The sequence below is a fragment of the Manis pentadactyla genome, chromosome X (genome assembly GCF_030020395.1).
Source record: "Manis pentadactyla isolate mManPen7 chromosome X, mManPen7.hap1, whole genome shotgun sequence".
NCBI classification, from domain to species: Eukaryota; Metazoa; Chordata; class Mammalia; order Pholidota; family Manidae; genus Manis; species Manis pentadactyla.
In genome coordinates this window covers 6,526,592-6,547,757 of record NC_080038.1, presented here as the reverse complement: position 1 = coordinate 6,547,757, position 21,166 = coordinate 6,526,592, and the positions used below count along the sequence as shown (strand labels likewise).

At 42.5% G+C, this 21,166-nt stretch overlaps 1 protein-coding gene across 6 annotated transcripts in view; it reads left to right on the top strand.

Moving 5' to 3' along the window:
* The window catches only part of ARHGAP6 (Rho GTPase activating protein 6), a 430,489-nt gene that overhangs the window by 352,413 nt on the left and 56,910 nt on the right, over positions 1 to 21,166 (top strand). For all 6 annotated transcript variants that reach the window (XM_036912993.2, XM_036912992.2, XM_036912996.2 and 3 more), the window contains one exon: positions 226 to 385. In XM_036912993.2, coding sequence (XP_036768888.2) covers positions 226 to 385 — 160 coding nt within the window. The remainder of the gene's footprint in view (positions 1 to 225; positions 386 to 21,166) is intronic.

The window sequence follows — 21,166 nt, the reverse complement described above, 5'->3', positions numbered from 1 at the left end:
GCATCATGTTGTGGGATCAGGTGGCCCAGTAGATTCCCGAGATTTTGGTGTTTGCAACAAACTGAGAAAATCCCCAGTTAACTAACAGTGGATTTGATTTTAGTGGTTGAGAGCCAGTTTTGAAGCACAAAGATGAAGTCTGCTTGACTTTCCTACTGGCTGAGAGAGGATGGGGTTTGTGAGGTGCAGAACTGTGTAACTCAGTGTGTTCCCCTTGGTCTGCAGGGCGATTTCACCTGGAACAGCATGTCAGGCCGCAGCGTGCGGCTGAGGTCAGTCCCCATCCAGAGTCTCTCGGAGCTGGAGCGAGCCCGGCTGCAGGAAGTGGCTTTTTATCAGTTGCAGCAGGACTGTGAGCTGAGCTGTCAGATCGCCATTCCCAAAGGTAAGGCCCTCCCTGCCGTCCCCTGGGCAGTGCTGCGGGCCAGACAGCTGCTGCGCCAGAGCCGCAGACTGAACGCTCATCTCACACTTGACACACCGGAAGGAAACGCCGCTTCTTGGTGGCTGGCTGCCATTAGTGTCCATGTAGGAAGACATATTCAAGTGGCACAGTTTACGTGTCAACTAATATGTTTAAAGGGAAGGTCAAGTTGGGCATTAGAGAAAAAAAACGTGGTATCTGAACAGTCTATGTGGCTTCAGAGCAACCAGTTAAAGTTTCAGAATGGTCAACTTAAAGGGTTAGAGGAAAAACCATGTCTATCTCAACATGATTTCAAAATAACCAGTTGAAAAGAATGTTTTAACACATCTGTCAGCCTTGTCATCTGACCGTTTGCAAACCCAGAGTCAGGGATCATATCGGTGTTGACTCACTTTTATCTAGTGTGTCTCCTGGCATGTCTAGATTGAGGCTCACTACCGTGACACTGGAGTCGTGCAGGCCTGGCTTTCTGATGTTTGTGCACAGATCCTGATTCTGGGAAAGATGAGAGGCATTTATTTGAAGTCCCTTAATCTGTAAAAATCTGTTTCTGGAAATTTATCTTCCATAGGGGCACTTTATAATTTGTATTGTGTGTAGCATCAAAGTCACTGGAGGGGCAATGGAAAACGATGATGTTACATAAATAGAGTAAACTTGCCATAAAAGGCGACACTGGCCGCTGTGCCTGAACGTAAAGGACAGTAGGGGAGGGCGAGCAAGCACCCCAGTGCTAGATCACCTTGGAGGGTTTCAGTGTCTATGCAACTTCCACTTTGTTTTCCTTTGTCAGGGGAATGAGGATGTGCTTCAAGAATATCGATTTATGAAATTATTCATACCATATATACACATACACACATAGATAAGTGGTTCTTCTCAACCAGGGATTGTTCTGCCCCCATCCCCAGGTGAAGTCTGGCACGGTCTGGTTACTACTTTAGTTGTCACAGCTTGGGGCAAGGATGCAGCTGACATCCGGTGGAAGCCAGGGACATTCCTAAGTGTCGTGCAATGCACAGGACAATCCCCACAGCAAGCACTGTCAGGTGCCAAGTGCTTGAGCCCAGAAGTTGAGCGACTGTGGTAAACACACTGACCAGCTCACACGCCGTCCGCGACAGCGCCGGTGGTGCTAGTTTCCTGTCTGAGCTGTGGCCAGTGGAAAGGGCAGAGCTTGGGAGCCTGAAGACCAGTATTTGAGGATTGTCCCATTACCTCCACCACATGGGAGCTTGAGCAATTCACCTTTGCAGTAGGAGGCTCAGTTTTGTTGATAGAAAGAGTAGCACAGAAACACTGACCACATGGAGTTTTTCATGGAATGGTGACTCCTAGGGCCACTTTTATTCTTGAAGCTGGAATCTGGGATGCTACTGGAGGTCATGAAAGGGTTCAGGAGAAGAGAGGGGTAGAGGAGGCCAATGGGCTGGCGAGACCAGCACGTTTCACTGCCTAAGCCTCGGTCCTTCAGCTTCCTTGTCATGCTCTGCATGCCAGCACTACCCCAGCCAGATCCTCCACAGAGGACCTCCCTACTCCTGTTATGCCTTCTCATGCTAATCTAGCACACAGGGCCCCCCCACCCAGGTAAGAAGGAAAGCACTTGGGCAATTAATGAGCCATGGGTATTAATCACCGTCAGGCCAGTTGCTGCTGCTTCTCGGAACAGGCTCGTCCCACCCCACCCTGGGTCAGTTGGGTTGTGGGCTGGAAATGGGGCCTGCCTGCCCCTCCCCTCCCTGTTAACTCCCAAAGTGACCCAAGTGAGCCGAGAGTCCTGTCTCCCTTTCACTAGCACAGATGTTCCTTCAGGTCCTTAAAAAAAAATAGAAATGCTGTTGGCAAAGCCGATTTGTAGTGAATGATTACTCTAAAAAGTTATGTGAAACCTGGATCGGACACACATCAGATAAGATATCAGGAAACAAATACGCTTTGTACTTTGTTTTTAGATCCAGCTAATTTGATTTTTCTCTTTGTTCCTACTTTTTAAAGAGCCCACTAAATAAATAACCTCTACCAAACAGTTTCATAAAACTTGTCTGCTAGACATTTTGTCTCCATTGCTTATTTTCTAAGACTACATGGTTTGTAGCACATCCAGGGAAAGATGTGCTCTATCAAGATGTTTGAAGATATTTGGGCTATAAGAGTTGTTTTGATGTTTTTGATCAAAATGGGAATTAAGGGTTTACAAGTAATTTCTCATGGAGGAGAGAAAGAAGTGTTTGGCTGGGTAGAAAAAAATAGATATCACCTGGGAGTTCTGAAGCTTGTGTTCTGGCCAATGGCTGTTGGCAGCCGATATCTGCCAGTGCCGACCACCATGATGGCAGCTGTGTTCTTAAGCTGGCCCCTTGGTTCCATGCAAACCCCTAAGCGGAGCTTCCAAATGGGGTCATATTCACTGTGTGAATAATTCACTAGGAAAATAAATACTGGGCCTGCAATCTAACGAAATGGTACTAAACCTAATGAGATAGTAGGTATAAGAAAAATGGGAATGTTCTCAAGCTCACATTTCTGTCCTGGGTCACTTCAGGGTGATTGTCGGGATTTACTCCCAGGCATCTGCTTGGAGAACCCTCTCCCTCTATGATGCTGGTACTTCCGAGGCACAGATGAGTGATACTCCAAACATATTTGTCAGCTGCTGGGATTCACTGGGGAGAGGGGAGAATTAAGGACTGGAGGGGTTGGGGAATTGCTGGGGAGATTTCCTGGTGTGGACAGCAAGGACGGGATCTGGAGCACAAGTAGTGAGCTCAGCCTCCTCTTGACCTATAGTAAGAGGTGGATGGCGGTCGGTCATCTGGGTACAGATGCTGGTAGATTAGAAGATGGTAGGAGGGCCTGTGGAATTTCACTGCGCTTGGTTGTCTGCTCTCAGAAAAATATGAAGCCATTTCACCTGCTAAGAGTGAGGATGGCAAAGAGGTCCTGGAGGTCTGAGGAAAGAGGAGAGGAGTAAGAGAGAGAGAAGTCAACAGGCCAGCAGTGTTGCAGGACTGCAGGGCAGTCCAGAAGGTCCATTTGAAGATTGGAAGTTAGTAGCTGGCAATTTACATGGCAAAATAAACATCTTGACAGCTAACCACTGCTAAAGCAACATAAACCTTTTTGCACTTAAAATTCCCCAGGCCTGGTTAACCCCACTGTCCTCTCACTAGAGCTGGGATTTACTGGTTCAGAGGGGCATGGCAGTTGAGAGTGTGTCTGTGGTAGGCAGAATAACGGCCCCCCAAGGATGGCCATGTCCTAGTTCCTGGAATCTGTGAATGTTACCTCACACTCCACAAGAAACTTTCCAGACACTATCCTTTAAGATCCTTGAGAGAGGGAGATTATTCTGGATTATCTAAGGGGGCCCAAACTATTTACATGGGTACTTAAAAGCAGAGAAACTCCCAGGTGTGGTGAGAGAGACAGATGCAATGTTGCTGGCTTTGAAGACAGAGGAAGGGGCCACAAGCCAAGGGATGCAGGCAGCCTCTAGAAGCTGGAAGAGGCAAAGAAACAGATTCTCCATATAGCCTCTAGAAAGGACTGCAACTGTGCTGACACTTTGATTTTCACCCAGTGAGACCCATTTCAGACTTCTGATCTCCAAAAATGTCAGACAGTAAATTTGAATTTTTTAAGCCACTGAGTTTGTGGCCATCAGTTACAGCAGTGATAGTAGACCAACACAGTATCCAAGGGGATATTTCCCTTGAATAAGGAGAATCAATAATATAAAGATGTCAATTACAGCATTAATGACCTACAAACTCAATGTAATTCCAAAAACCATAGCAACAGAACTTGTTTTTGTAATATCACTAAATTGATTGAAATATCACCTGGGCAAATAATTATGTGAGAGCAGGCAGGGGAAAATCTGAATAGGAGGTCAAATGGAGAGAGCATCCCTATCTATTTATTGAAATGTCACAAAACTAAAGCAATTAAAAGAGTATTGTACTGCTTTGTGGATCAGTGGCAGACAGTAGAGTTCAGAAACGAACTAAATTAAATATAAGAACTTATAACATAACTATTACATTTCTTGTCAGGAGGAATGATAGATTAATATTTGCAACAATGAGACAATCACTGAGGGGTAAAGGCTGGATTCTGACCTTACTCCTTAGATCCAAATAAATTGATATGGAGAAAAGATTTGAAGATTTAAAAAATGAAATCATAAATGCACCAAAACATGGCTGGGTAGTTATAAATTTTTACATTGGGGAAGGCACTACCCAGAAAACATAAAGAAAGAGAGTGACACATTTCACTGCATTCAGAAAAAAAATGGAATCATTGTGTGGTAAACAAATAGAAATTTATATCACATTTGACAAACGAAAGGCTAACTTCCCTACTTTATAAAGCTTTATTACAAGTTATTATGAGAAAGAAAAATAAGTAAAATGTAGACAATTATACATGGCTCACAGAAAAAGAAATACAAATGGTTTATAATATTTGGAAAGAGACTCACCCTCAAATTCATGAAAGAAATCTCAAGCTAAACACTGAGAAGATTTTTTTTCTCTTAGATTGGAATCACTCCAAAAGTCGGATGATAAACTTTATGGGAAAACCGACACTCAGATACTGTTGGTAGGAGTCTAATGGTTGCAGCAACTTCAAGGCAATTTGCCAGTATCTAACTTTTAGCCCAACAGTTCTACTTCTAAGAATATATCTCACAGATAAATACTTGTATTATTTGAGGTGGGTCCAGCACTCAGTGCCCCAGCGTTATAAAAGTTTCCTTCTTACTGAGGCACCGTCCAGTACAGGTTGGCCATGGGGGTCAAGAGACTGGGCTGCTCCACGAAGCTGTTGGGTGACAGAGGCTTCTTGCATCTGTGGCTCCTCCCTCCCCTAGATCCATTCAAACAGGAGTCACACAAACTGAAAGCTAGTAAGATTTTCATAAATCTTATGAGATGACTGATGAGCTTAATTTGCTACCCCTTCTAAACTTAGGCTATTTTGAAAAGGGACTTTTGAAGATGCTATAGAGAACGTAGAGAAATCTTTTACAGTAGAAATCAGGCAGCCTTTTGGTGGGAAGGATCACATTTACCAGTAGAGTTTTCCCTGTGAGCCTGAAGCTGCCCCATCGAGGCAACCATGGGATGTTTCTGCCTGATCAAAGGCTGCTCTTGGATCAGTCTTTCTAGTCTATAAATGGCCCAATGCTTAACAGCAGAACCAGGCAACAAGCGGAAAGCATGATCGAAAAATTAAGCAGCACCTAACGGCCTGCATGAATTTTTCACTTATTCATGCTAACAGAGTATTGTTTATATGTCAGCTAGTGTGTTAGGCTCAATTAATATTATTTGGATAGCATTTTAATACAACTGGTCTAAGGCAGGGATTATGAACTGGCCTGCTCCCTAAAGCCAGCTCTCCATCTGTTTTTGTAAATTAAGTCGAGCTGGAACACAGCCGTGCTCATTCATTCACATATTGTCTGTGGCTGCTTCACGCAGCAGCGGCGGAGTAGAGTAACTGTGGCCGCCCGTAAGTTCACGGTCTCAACTGTTCACTATCTGGCCCTTTACACGAAACATTTGCTGACCTTTGGTCTAAGGTAAAATGAAAGGCAGTGACTAATTCTGCCACATCAGTGAATCAGGTTAGTGTAGGCGATGTGGCTTCACCTCCTTACATTGTAAACCAAGATTTGAAGCTGAATAGTTCCACAAGAGAACCATGCATTTTCATGTTTTCTTTAGTGCTCTTGTTTTTCCCTCTCTCATTAATTTCTGGTATCATAATTGACACAGGCTTTGTTTATGTATTTTGAAAAACAGTATCATAGAACGAGGAATAGCCAATGGTGTCAGAAAATGTGGACAAGGGTCTAATAAAAGAGTACCCTGACGCCTCCCAATTGCTCAATGATATGGCTTCCTTAGAAAGTGCTCCCTCCCCATTGTCCCTCAGGCCATGTAAAAGCCAAGTAAACAACTCAGTGAAGTCAAGAAAATGCTATTCTTGGTAGCCTACCACTGCAGCTATCTTTGGCTCATGATTTAAATGCTGACTGGAAAAACAAGGTGGGCAAGGAAATCTAGCTCCGGTGTTTATGTAACAACCCAAGGCAGAAAATTTAACTCTCCTGTCTCTATGTTCTTCTTGCGGGCAATGTCCAGGTGAAGAGTTGACTAGCTTGACTCGAACTGTTAGTCAAAGCCTTTTGTAAGTGAAAATGAAGCTGAAACCTGAGGTAAAATCCACAGACTCTGCTGTAGGCATAAATACTGATAGGAAGCAAACACCAAATTCGGTGATCGAAGAATAATGTCAGACAACTGGGCTTAGAGCCCCTGAACAGATGTGTCTGTTGGGTGAGCTGCAGGGCTAGCTGTATCTTTTGTGTGTCCACCATCACGTTTCCTGTGATAGTCCTAGAGGATTGTGACTCCCCCCGGGGCAAGGCTCTTTCTTATTTGTGTTTGAATCTGCAGCACCAGCTGTACAGCCCAGTAGTCCACCAGCTCGCAGCAGATCTTGGAGAAGCGAGTCAGTGTGTGCATGCATACATGCCTGCCTCCTTTAAAATGAAGCTCCTTCCTTCATTCTTCCCTAAGGGCATCAATCACCTTTCTCTTATTTTCCCCAGGATCCCCAGTAGTGATTTTGAAACAATGTCAATCCTTCCCTAACTGTTTCTATCATCAGCACCATATCACTTGGTCTTGTATCAGTCCTTAACCCTAGATTACTCCATCATTATGTCTTACCTTACTATAGCCATAGACCCCCCACCTGCTTGCCTCAGTTCAGGACTTCTCCCCAATCCTGCCCACCACAGTTAAAACCACCAGTTCTCTTCAACCTCAGAATTTACTCCTTTGTTGGATAAAAAAATTCCCAAGGCTCCTGTTGCCTACGAATGTCCCTATGAAAGCCGTTTAGAATATTATTCCATGTAAAAAAAGAAATCTATTTTTTTGCAGCCTGTGCTAAGAAGGTACCACAGATTTAAGTTTATCTGTCTTGGAGCAGTGGGTTTCAAATGTGTCCACAATCTCCAGTGAGAAATACACTTTACCTCTCGGTCCAGGAAACATGTGAACCAAATGGTGTTTATTTTTATCAGAGATACACATTGATATTCTCTATAGTGCTCTCGTCTATCATCTTCTGTTGGATTCTATATCATTTTCTAAAATACACTTGTCATGACCCACCACATTTTCATGATTCACTAATAGGTTATGACCCACGGTTTGAATAACAGTCTTGGAAGACAAATGGAATGGGGAAGAGGCAATCAAGAAGGAAAGAACAAAAACGTCAGCCTGGAAAACTTCCAGTTGTTCTTTGCTGTGGCTCTTAGGGCTTTGTGAGGTACATGAGGCATTGTTTCTATAGGGCCACAGAAATGAACCTAGGCTAGAGCCCTGGCCCAAGATCTCTATCTACACCCTGACTGTGGAACGCCAGCTGGAGGCTTCCAGTGCTGCCTCGCTGCTCTCTCCCGTAATACCGGGTGGGCATACAGCCCCGAGAGGTATAGGTACGTAGGGCTTTTTGGGTTCTGAAGAGGTGGAAGCCTATAATGGGGGCTACAGTGTCATGTCAAAAGTAGTCCCCATCCCAAGGATTTCCTATGCAGTTGGTAGAGAAAACACAAATGCAGTAATTATATTAAAATTTAGAGCGACAGATATCATTTCTCCAAGTCACCTTTGGTGACCCTGATAGAGAGAAGCTGCTCCATCTACCTATTCCAGTAAAAGCCAGGAACGACAGAGGTTTCCCTGCAGGCCCCTCTGTAATTCTCTTCTTGGACGCTGTCCCCTGCATGCTAGGGCTCTTACTACATCAGGTTCTCCAGTGTGCGCTGCTGTAGGATTCCGTGCCGGTGCCGAGAAGGCAGGCCGGCGCCAGAGTATGTGGTTCCTTAAGCCGTATGCTGTGTGCCTTCGTATTCACAAGTACTTCCTTTATGTTCTCAGACAGTACAGTTCTCTATCCAAGGTCTTGTGCCTGCTGGTCATACTGATAGATCTTCGTTGGAGCAGCGGCTACTATTGCACAAGGCTTTGGCATCGTGGGCAAAACTTTTGTCACTGCAGTTTCTGAAATATTCTGGCACCTTTCATAGATTTCAAGACTGTACTATTCTCTCTGTTGGGACCATGGCCCAAAAGTAAATTTGACAATTACAAAGAATGTTCCACCCTTGAAGTATGAACAGGCGCTTCCATTTTTGCTTCTCTCTTTGTTTCTCAAAGGGTGAAACAAAGGCAAATAAGTATTAATTGAAATTAAATACCAAGTAGTTTTTTTGATATCATTGATGTACAGTTACTTGAACAACATTATGGTTACTAGACTCCCCCCATTATCAAGCCCCCCCACATACCCCATTACAGTCACTGTCCATCAGCGTAGTGAGACGCTATAGAGTCATTACTTGTCTTCTCTGTGCTATACTGCCTTCCCCGTGCCCCCCCCCTACATTATGTGTGCTAATTGTAATGCCCCATTTTCCCCCTTATCCCTCCCTTCCCACCCACCCTCCCAGGTCCCCTTCTCCTTGGTAACTGTTAGTCCATTCTTGGGTTCTGTGATTCCGCTGCTGTTTTGTTCCTTCAGTTTTTTCTTTGTTCTTATACTCCACATATGAGTGAAATCATTTGGCAATTGTCTTTCTCTGTCTGGCTTATTTCCCTGAGCATAATACCCTGTAGGTCCATCCATGTTGTTGCAAATGGTAGGATTTGTTTTCTTCTTATGGCTGAATAATATTCCATTGTGTATATGTACCGCCTCTTCTTTACCCATTCATCTACTGATGGACACTTAGGTACCTTCCATTTCTTGGCTATTGTAAATAGTGCTGCGATAAACATAGGGGTGCATCTGTCTTTTTCAAACTGGGCTGCTGCATTCTTATTGTCACTCTTAAAATGTAAAGAATAAGCAACCAAACCCAGTAAAACTTTGTAATCTTTTTTTTTTCATTGAGGAAGAGAAGTTTAAGCAAGAAAAGTGATGGACACTTAGGTTGCTTCCATATCTTGGTTATTGTAAATAGTGATTCAATAAACATAGGGGTACACATATCTTTTTGAATCTGGGATCTTGTATTCTTTGGGTAAATTCCTAGGACTGGAGTTCCTGGGTCAAATGGTATTTCTATTTTTAGTTTTTTGAGGAACCTCCATACTGCTTTCCACAATGGTTGAACTAACTTACATTCCCACCAGCAGTGTAGGAGGGTTCCCTTTTCTCCACAACCTTGCCAACATTTGTTGTTGTTTGTCTTTTTGATGGTGGCAATTCTTACTGGTGTGAGGTGATATCTCATTGTGGTTTTAATTTGCATTTCTCTGATGACTAGCGATGTGGAGCATCTTTTCATGTGTCTGTTGACCATCTGAATTTCTTCTTTGGAGAACTGTCTGTTCAGCTCCTCTGCCCATTTTTTAATTGGACTATTTGCTTTTTGTTTGTTGAGGTGCATGAGCTCTTTATATAATTTGGATGTCAACCCTTTATCAGATATGTCATTTATGAATATATTCTCCCATACTGTAGGATGTGTTTTTGTTCTACTGATGGTAATCCTTTGCTGTACAGAAGCTTTTTAGTTTGATATAGTCCCACTTGTTCATTTTTGCTTTTGTTTCCCTTTCCCAGGGAGATATGTTCATAAAGAAGTGGCTCATGTTTATGTCCAAGAGATTTTTGCCTATATTTTTTTCTAAGAGTTTTATGGTTTCATGACTTACATTCAGGTCTTTGATTCATTTTGAGTTTACTCTTGTGTATGGAGTTAGACAATGGTCCAGTTTCATTCTCTTGCATGTAGCTGTCCAGTTTTGCCAACGCCAGCTATTGAAGAGGCTGTCATTTCCCCATTGTATGTCCATGGCTCCTTTATCATATATTAATTGACCGTATATGCTTGAGTTTATATCTAGACTCTGTATTCTGTTCCCCTGGTCTATGGGTCTATTCTTGTGCCAGTACCAAATTGTCTTGATTACTGTGGCTTTGTAGTTGAGCTTGAAGTCAGGGAGCATTTACCAAGTAGCTTTTTAAACCAATCAGGCTTTCTAGATAACTTGAAATCAAGCCCTCAGGATTATTTAAAAATTCTGTTATTGAGTGTTTATAAAATTTTTTCACAAGCAGCTCTAGAAAAGTACTTCAAGGTCTTCACTTAAGATAGGAGTGGGCAAACTATGACCCAGAGGCCAAATCAGCTTGCCACTTGTTTTTGTAAATAAAGTTTTGTTGAAATACAGCCACTGCCATTTGTTTCTGTATCGCCTGAGGCTGCTTTAGTGCTACAACAGCAGAACGGAGGGTTTTGACAGAGACTGTTTGGCCTATGAAGCAGAAAGTATTTACTATCTGGACTTTTACAGAAAAAGCTTGCTGACCTCTGATTTAAGAGATTAATATTAATTTAGTATAGTAATTTATAGTTATTATGCATGCAGTTGATCAACTATACCATCCTAGTCATTTCAGTTTCTTCACTATCTTTATTTTGCAATAATCATTTTTAATGATCAGATCTTCATAACTTTCAGATGTTTTAAGTGTTGATATTATATGTGACCAAATATGTTTACAAAGTGGGTAATAAATCCCCTTAGAGGGCACTAAACAAGAAAGAAAAATTAGTATTTTTATGAGTTGCTTCAACAACTCATGCTACCATACAGTTTATAGGAATGTAGGTTATGTATTAAATGGGTGTCTTTAGTCTCCAATGGGGTTGATTTTTAGCTTTATTATTACTCTCTCCTTTGGTAACTGAGAATTTAGCAACATTTATTTTAAAGGACTTTACTAACAGTTTCACAATTCTTTGTAATCTGATCTCTCTCTACTGACCCTTCTTATCTTAGATCCCACCCAACATAGAAATTTGACATTTCTAGAGATGCCTTTCTTAGGGATACCTGGTATTACATGACAAGGCTGGTAGGAAAACACATCTTACGGCAGAGCCTTTATCCACTGTTAAGTTGCTTTGACTGCAAGTTATGGAAACCAAACCCAAAGTGGCTTAAATAATAAAGAAACTGGTTATATTACTTTCCAAGGAGCCCACAGAGAGGCTAGTTCCAGGACTCATCAATTCATGGCTTTCTATCTTTCAGCCATAATCAGTGGGTCACTTTGCTCTTTGGCTGGCTTGCCTCATTGTCACAAAATGACTGCGACAACTGCTGGCATCACTACTTCCATGGGAGCATGAAAGGCAGAGCACAGCAGTGACTCTTCAGCAAGTATCTTTTTAATAATAGAGAAATATCTTCACTGCTTCCTCCCAGTAGGCCTCCCGCCCTTCCCAATCCCTAGAATTGCAACACCTGCCAGTGCTCAAATCCATACTGGCAAGCAGAAGGAAATCACTGGGACTGGCTTGATCGAAGGGCGATCACCTAACAAAACAGGGAAAGAAAAAATGGCAGGGATGTAGTAGGATAAATATGGATTTAGATTAGAAATGATTGGTGCACATAGTAGCCACGTCATCTTTTGTCATCACACACAAGCAATAGGGAGGAAACTATTCTTATTTCTACTCGCATATACCTGCTGCTCAGGAAATGTTTGAGAAATTGAGTGGAATGGATTAAAAATGTAATCATAGCCCATTCATTTATATAGTCTTTCTCTATCATAAAGAACTGTTTCAAATGGCTCAAAGAATAATGAAAAACAGCAAAGGAAAGGATGAGGAGCTGAGTAGTCTGCATCATCTGTCCCGTTACTGAATCTATGAGCTGTTTCCATGGGAGCAACTGGCAGAAATTTTGAGAGGAGTCCCCAGGCTTAACGTCTATGATTTAAATATATTTATTTCCTTCTCGTTCATTATCAAACAATATCTGTCAGAGCATTAGCCCCTCACACAGGTCAAAGACCACCCCACGTGTAGACACCTTTATCTGAGTCTACCTTTTCAACTCAACTTTAGCTTTGGCTTTAAAACAAGTAATGATGAAACTCCCATAATTTGGAGTTTAGTTTCCTTGAGTTTACAATCCAGGGTATTTCTTTGGGATAAGTGGTTTCTGTCTTTCTGTTGTCCAACCTGCTTTCTTTCCTTTATGCTCCAGGGGAAAAAAAATTTTTGCTTAAGGAAATGACTTGCCAAAAGCCATTTTCCTTGGCTCTGGTACTTGGAAACTTCTGTATCTACAAACATAATGCCTACCTAGACTAAGTTAAAAATATTGTTCACAATTTAAGGAATGTGGGATAAGAAATGCAAATTCAGAAGCCTAGAAGGACAGACCTGTGCTTCTTTTAGGAAAAGTGAGCAGCTGGTTTGCCCCTTTGGGACATGAGCTTATAGTTGTTGTTGTTGTTTTTTAACTCATAGCACTTGAATGTGGAAAAAAATGACAATGAGCAAAAATCCATCTAGGGCATAATTTTAGCGTGGCCAGTTATTACAGCAAGCGGTGATTACAAAGAACACCCGGTTAAGGAAAAAAAACAGTGGAGCTTTAAAACCCATGGTATCCAAGCCATACAGTCAGCTTTCCTACATCACATTTTGATACAATAGCAAGACATGATCTACAAATCAAAGACCTCAGTCATTTTGTGTGATGGAAAACCACTTGCTTTGAGGTTCAAGAATGCACAAGGGATTTTTTCTCTCTTGAGGAAAAGTGTCAGAACTAATTACCTAGCCAAAATAATTTACACGAAACAGGAAAGGTTTCTTCGTGCTTAACTGGAAGCAAAGTGACCTCCAAGAGCTGACTCCCTTTACAGCAGTGAGGGGCTCATAGAATGTGCTTATTTTCCAACCGCAGCTTTGATCATTTCACCACCACTTCAACATGTAAACTGTGGGGGTTAGTACATTTCACAAGTACTTTGAGGAGCTGCAGCTCTAAGGAGAGGCATCTGTATTGCTTAAGAATACCATAAATATTTCCTTCCCTGAGAAACATAGACACTTTGGAAACAGATTTTAAAAAATCTAACCCACAAGGTGCTAGCAGGATAAAGAAACAGTGTTTAATTTACTGGGATTTACACCAAGAAAAATGACTCAATCACCCTGTTTCTACCTGCTTTCTATTTCAATCAAGTTAATGGAAGAACTGTTCAGGGTAAGGCGATATATATATATGGAGACTTTGACCTATAGATCTGACTAAATAACCAACAGACTATATATAGTGTGGAAGATTTCTTGAAAATGACTTGGAAAAACATGTATACATACATATAGTGAGGTGCGAAGTTGACTGAATGGTAGAGGCAATTCAGGCTTGAATACATTGTTTTCTACATTTTCCATGTAGGTTGTTGTCTTCCAGAATTCTTATTTGTCACTCTGTTGAGCCCTTGTTCCCACTAAAGAAACTATCTATCCACTCCTGAATTTGTAATTTTCTCATCTTTTTTCACCAATAGAATGTTTGCCTGACAAAGGGCTGGATTACTAGGAATAAAACATTAAGAGGCTTAGGATGAGAGAGGATTTCCTAACAGTCACCTGTGATTTATTGGGAGAACCTCCACCAAAATGCAGAGACCCCTAAGAAGGGTAACTTCATCCCCTAAGACTGAACTCAAACATTAGCCTTGCCAAGCAGAGCTGGGGACAGCCTTCTTGATTCTCATCTACCACCTAGTAAACGTCCCCATTGAAGCATTTCTTCATTTTGCCTTAATGAGGTTTCCAGATATCTGTCTTTAGCATTAAAAAACTCTGAGTTTCTCAGTTGCAGAGATAGTGTCCATTCCCCTGGGTTCAGAGCACCTAGCTCTGTACCACCTACAATGTGTGCCTAATCAACATTGGATGGAGGGATGGATGGAGCAATGGGTGGATCAATGGATGGGGAATGGGCTTGCTTTCTAGAGGAAAGATGCCATTTAAACAGGTAGCTATTATAAGCATACATGATATTCCCAAGCCAAGGAGATGCCATGTTTTGTGACTGAACATCTCTGGACAGAGAATACTTGTTTTAGGCTGATTTGGGACTGCTCCTAACTCTCTGGGGCCAATCCCAGCTCTGCTCTTAGACCAGGGTACTGCAGTGGCCCGCTGGTTCCCCTGGGCTTGCTGCCATGTGTCCTGCCAAGCGGCAGAGGTGGCCATTTTCCTGGTCGCTACTTCCTCGCTTCTGTCAGGGCTGCTCTCCCTTCCGTTTCATGGGGGGTACTTTGAATACGGAGCAGGCAACTCAGAGCAGCAGGGACAGTTTTGAATCCATCCCACTGAGGACGGCAATGGCAGTAACTGGCTTCTGTGTCCCACCGGCTTTGCCCGGGACGTGATGTCGCTGGGTTTTGGTTGTCCGACTCTCATCGGTCCTCTCTGTTTTCTAAGTTGACTCACTGGGCCAAATTAACTGACACTGATGAAATGGACCATTGGAAAACACCTGTTGTGGCCTATGGGCACTGTGCGTGGCCCTTAATTACCAGGGGCCATTAATAATAATTATTATAATATTATTATTATCATCTTCTTTGACAAACCTCCTGTTCCAAACTGAATACAAAATACCTGGTTTAGACTTCTTCTTGCCTTATTTTTGGGACATCTATGGCTTGACAGCCCTCAAAAGGGGAAGTAGATGAGACTAAAGGATTAATTTTATTTTTAATAAAGGATAAAATATAGTTTTAATAAACATTTTTATAAGACAGCCACAGGTTATATAACTAACCTAATCCACGTTCATGTGTGTAATTTAATAACTATATGAATTGGCACACAAGTCCATTAGAATGTCACTTCGATATAAAAACACATATATAAAGTTTTTTAAAATAAAAAAACTGTATTTTGGTTTATCAGGATAAGCATGGGACTTGAAAAAGAAACAGGATGCAAATGATGCATACCAAGTCTGGACAACTTAAGCAGAAAAGGGATTTAGAGAACCTAAGAAATAGGAGGTACCTTAAGACAGTCTGATCAGCTGCCTATGCGAACATCACCAGGGCCAGAGAAGCGAATGTGGCCAAGCCTCTCATTGTCCACTCCTTTCCAGAAAACATGCTACACCAGAATGGCAGACATAATGGATGCTTTATATTGGCTCAGACACATGTTTTCTTTCAGATCAGGGAGATGTGACTAGGAAGACATTTCAATAGTTTCAGCTAGGTCAGAGACTCTGGCTTGTGAGTCACCTTCTTGCTATAAAGTTGGGCTTCCAAGTCTGTGTGTTTCAGAAATACTTCAGCAAGCAGGGCAAGCCTCCACTTCCTCACACGCTTGACAAATGAGTTTTCAGCCTTTGCTTGAATCCATCCAGAGCCCAGGAGAAAGGGCTTTTTTTGAAGTAAATTTTTTTATTTGGTATAAGTTTAGATTTACTGAGAAGTTCTAAGATAGCACCGAGTTCCCTTATGCCCCTCACAAAGTTCCCCTAATGCTAACATTTTATATAAGCCCAGTACACTTATCATAACTAAAAAACCAACATTGGTGCATTACTAGCAACCAAATTATAGACTTTGTTCAGATTTCACCAATTTCCCCACTAATACTCTTTTTTTCTGTTCCAGGATCCCATCCATGGTACTACAGGCATTTAACTGGGCATCTTTTCTCTTTTTTTAAAGTACAAACATTTCTTATTTCCCATGGTTTCTGGGACTATCTTGGCCTGGCTGTTGAGGTTCATGAGGTTGCCACCAAGCTTAGCCAGGGCTGCAGTCATCAGGAGGCTTGACTGGGGTGGAGGATCAGAGGCCAGGCTCACTCACACGGCTGCTGCTGGGGACACCAGGTTGCCACCTGACAGTGGGAACTTCGCATAGTGTTTCTCATGACGCGGCTTCCCCCAGAGGAAGGGGTGCGAGACAGAGAGCAACCAAGATGGAAACCACAGCGAATGACACTTCTTCTCTCCTTCCTTCCTCCCTTCCTTTCCAGCTCATTCCATTGCTGAACAGTTCCATATGCTGACAAAACTGTCTTCCTGTAATTTCCTCCTGAATCCTTGCTCTGGCCCATGGAGAACGGGCAACTGAGTCCCTTCAGCCATGATGTGTGGTCTTCTGCAGTGAGAGAGAGAGAGAGAACTACGGTGGCCCCTGGGTCTTCCCTGTGCGCTAACGACACTGCATTTATACATCCATTTACCCAACTGTTCACTGTTAGGTACTGTCCCACACCTGATCTGTCCCCCAAAGGAGGGAAAAACACTTCACACAAAGAAATAGAAGGCTCTTTGCTCAAGAAACTTTTTATTTCCCTACCTGTAGTTAGGAATCTGATAGAAAGATAGCTATAGGCAGGCTCACATTTCTTTATAAATTGAAGAAGGTGTTAGTGTGCTCAAAATTTGACCTGATGTATAAAAGCTTAACAATCTGTAAACATTTGTATATTGTTCTGTTTGAAACAGAAACTGGGATTGGGTATAAATTAAGCATTGTGAAAAGTGGGAAAATGCCAATGTTCTGTAGTTTAGATGTCACATGGTTTGAGCCCATAGCTTCTCCCTAGGTAGAGTCATGCATGGACCAGTGGTTCTCAACCAGTGATTTTGCTCCTGCAAGACATTTGGCAACGTCTAGAGACACTATTGGTTGTCACAGCAGGGAGTGTGTGGGTGCTCTGGCACCTAGTAAATGGAGGCCGGGATGCTGCTATATGCGGTGCACAGGACAGTTCCTCACAATAAAGACTTTTCCAGCCAATGCCACTTGCACCAAGGTTGAGAAACCCTGGCATGGATTATATGCAGTTTCTAAAGGCCCACTCCTTATTCTGCCACCCAAGTGTCTCTTTTAAATCATTTTCCCCTCACTTTTTAACGGAGCTCCCCTCACTGCCTGCGAAGGCCTTTGGTTTGCATTCTCTGACAGTCTCTTTTTCTGGCCCAAGTAAATAGTGAGACACCTGTGGTTGGGAAAAGCAGGGGAGGTGGTGCCAAAAGGCATTCCTTCAAACTTCTCTCAGCAGGAATTTTTTGAAGATTGGAAGCAAGCTAGAACCTTCCTTTGGGGAAAGGATGGAGTTGCAACCTCCAAGGGCAGTCAGGTGTGCAGCAGCCCAGGGTTAGGTGTCTGTGCTGGCCTGGGGCAGGTGTGGGGAGTGGGGGAGACAGTGCTGCCACCTCTTCCACCTTTCTCCAGAAGTTAGAAACCCAGATATTTATGTGAACTTATCGAGATGCTGCTTTAGACTTCAAGTTTTTATAAATCACTGCGTGGGCTAAACCCCACCCACATACCAGGGGGCTGGATATGGCCATTTCGCGCCTACTGGGCTAGGTCTTTGCCTGTGTGTGTAGCAGCAGCAGAAAAGGGTTTGTGCCCAGAATCACATTTAGGAACTCTGATTTGTCTTCATCTCATATCTCAGCACAGGTGACTTCTTCTCCTTCGCAGTAATGTCATCTTTATGGAGCTCTACAAGTGAAGGCATTTAAAAGGGTTTCTATATTCATGCCCTGTCCCATATCCAGGTGCACCTGTGACTTTAGGCCACCTACACCTGTTTGCTGTGACTGCCTCACCAAGGAGCGAACCTTAGCCTTAGCACCTTCTTGTCCATCTTCCAGGCTTCTGGGAGGGCAGAATCCAAGTGACTGTCACAAATGGACATCCATTGTTTTATAAACACCTCCAGAACCATCTCTCATGATGTAGAGGCAAAGGGACCTTAAAGGAAGCATTTCAGCTTCTCATCACAGATATCTGTGTTCTGCTCCTAGCCACCCCTCTCTAGACAGAGCTGGGCTCTTTGGAAAAAGCTGGAATTGGCGTTTGAATCTCAGGTCTAATACCTACCAGTCCTGTGATTTGGGGGACAGTTTGCTTTTTCTCTGATTTTCAGTTCCCTCAACTGTAAAATGGGTCTATCAAAAAGCTACTTCAGTGAATTATATGTTGATGTGTGTTAGATAATGTATATGGCACAATTGACTCATGCCAGTCCTGGTGAATATTCAGAACTTAAAAATTGTTCGTTTCTCTTTCTCTTTCCTAACTCTGTATTACCTCAGGCGTGTCACTCCATATATCTGGCCTTGAACATCACATCCCTCAAATAAACACCACACTGCTCACTACAGTGCAGGTACAGGTTAGGAGTACTGGCTTTGATGGTGGATAATCCTGGGTACACGTTCGGAATTTACCACTTCCCAACTTCTGCCCTTGGACCAGTTAGTTAACCTCTTCTAGCGTTAGTTTCTTCATCTGTAGAACAGGAGAAAGTCATAGTGTGAGCTCCAGAGAGCTGCTGTGAGGATGTAGTATGTTCACAGAAAGTAGCACTTAGCTTATAGTACATCTTCAGTAAACGCTACCTATTCATTACTACTGTGTGCCTGTGTCATACAGAAGTCGTGGTGGTGGGTGAGATCATAGGTGTTCAGATATTTAGAAAAGTTAAACATGCAAGAACTTCTTCTGCAGGCCTTTCTTGCTGAAGTTACTGTTAGCCCCATTTAGTATTTTATGTAATATAACTTTTAGGTCGGTGCCATTTTCTGTAAAGTTGACAAGTCTTTCGTTATTTTTATTGAAGAATAATACATATATAGTAATGTGTGTAAATATGAATAAGCACAAATACAACTCAATGGGTTTTTAACATGTATACATCATGCAACCACCAACCAGATCAACATATAGAACATTCCCAGTACCCCAAAAGTAACCCTTACTCTTCCATCTATCACCAAAAACAAGTCTTTCCTCGGGCAATATTTTTATTATTGTTAGAATCAATTTAATATGGAAAATACTGTTTTATAACCTGCCTTCTCTGCTGACCATCTTAAAATTAAGAGTTGTGTTCTTTGTTGGTCCCAGGCTCTCTTGGAGCCATCCCAAAACCTTTCTCTGCCTTCTAGCCACGGACACTGCTGACTAGTCCTCATGGCATGCCCACCCCGCGCTACTCACTTGGAGGGAGACAAAAGCCTAGGAGACATGGTTCTGCCCTCAGACAGCTTCCAGTCTAGCTAAAGAAACACTACCCTACAATCAATGAGTCCACGTAAAACATGTCATGGAGGAGCAAGCTTATGTTTTCTTCTTCTCAACCCTCCTGAAGACCCTGTTTGGTACTGCCCTCCCCCAAAAGGATGCTCAAATTACCACACTCCATGCCAGTGATTCCTCTGCTTTGGGGTCACTAGAATGTGGAAGGCTTGCCACCTTGCTGTTGTGTCACGTGTGTCTGTGAGGTCTCCCATCTAGGACATGGTCTGCTATGGGCACATTAGTAAGGAGGGTACACAGAGTCCAATCCCCAAGTGCTTGTTCCCAGATGTCTTTGGTCAGGACCCAAGTTCTCTCTATAGGTCCTAGGACTGTAAACATTCCAGGTACAGTTAGCAAGCATGTGCTCATCACCATTTGCGCTATAAAAACATTGCTGTGTAGTACTGATAGTTAGGAAGCTTAAATTTCTTTAAAAGATGGAATGACCTTTTCCATTCTTTTTTAAATTAATTAATTAATTAATCTATTTAAATGAAGGTATCATTGATATACAATCTTATGAAAGTTTCACATGAACAACATTGTGGTTTCAACATTCACCCATATTATCAAGTCCCCCCAGCCCCATTGTAGTCACTGTCCTTCAGTGTAGTAAGATGCTATAGAGTCACTACTTGTCTTCTCCATGCTATACTGCCTTCCCTGTGACCCCCCTACATTATGTGTGCTAATCGTAATGCCCCTTAATCCCCTTCTCCCTTCCTTCCCACCCTTCCTCCCCAGTCCCTTTCCCTTTGGTAGCTGTTAGTCCATTCTTGGATTCTGTGAGTCTGCTGCTGTTTTGTTCCTTCAGTTTTGCTTTGTTCTTATACTCCACAGATGAGGGAAATCATTTGGTACTTGTCTTTCTCTGCCTGGCTTATTTCACTGAGCATAATACCCTGTAGCTCCATCCATGTTGTTGCAAGTGGTAGGATTTGTTTTCTTCTTATGGCTGAATAATATTCCATTGTGTATATGTACCAGATCTTCTTTATCCATTCATCTACTGATGGACACTTAGGTTGCTTCCATATCTTGGCTATTGTAAATAGTGCTGCAATAAACATAGGGGTGCATATGTCTTTGAATCAGGGATATTATTTTCTTCAGGTAAATTCCTGGGAGTGAATTACTGGATCAAATGGACCTTTTTCACTCTGACTGCCATCCAAGGAACTGGTTGAACACAACCTATTCTGTATAGTTTTAAGTGCATAATATGGCAGTCTATTGAGCAAATTTTCTGTGCTCTATGGGAACAAAAGACACTCGACAAAAACTGGAGACTCAATTGGCAACCGGTGATTGATCACAAGGGAAAAGAGGTGTGAGCCATTTCCCTGCACAGCTCTGATCATTCTCCTGAGGGTTTTAAATGAGAACGTGGCATGTCAAGCAAGGCATCTCTACACATGATTGCACACCTCCCATCACTTTGTCTAGTTGCTTGTCAATAATGTTCGCCTCTGTCTAATTCAGTGAGAAAGATAATATTTGTTAAAAATAGCTAAGAATTGTTTTTGTAGGCCAGCATTCATGAAGATCACACTTTTTCCTATAAGGAGACTTCGAGTATTGTTTGGAGTTTTAGAGTTTGAAGTACATGTTGTTCTTGTGGGACTATGTAAACCCTCATACTGCTGGGAATATAAATTAGCAAAAGTACTTGGAAAACAGTTCAGCGTCACCTACAAAAGCCTAAGATTGCGTCCATGCTGACCTGACAGTGCAGCTTCATATCTACCCTGCAGCAGTGGT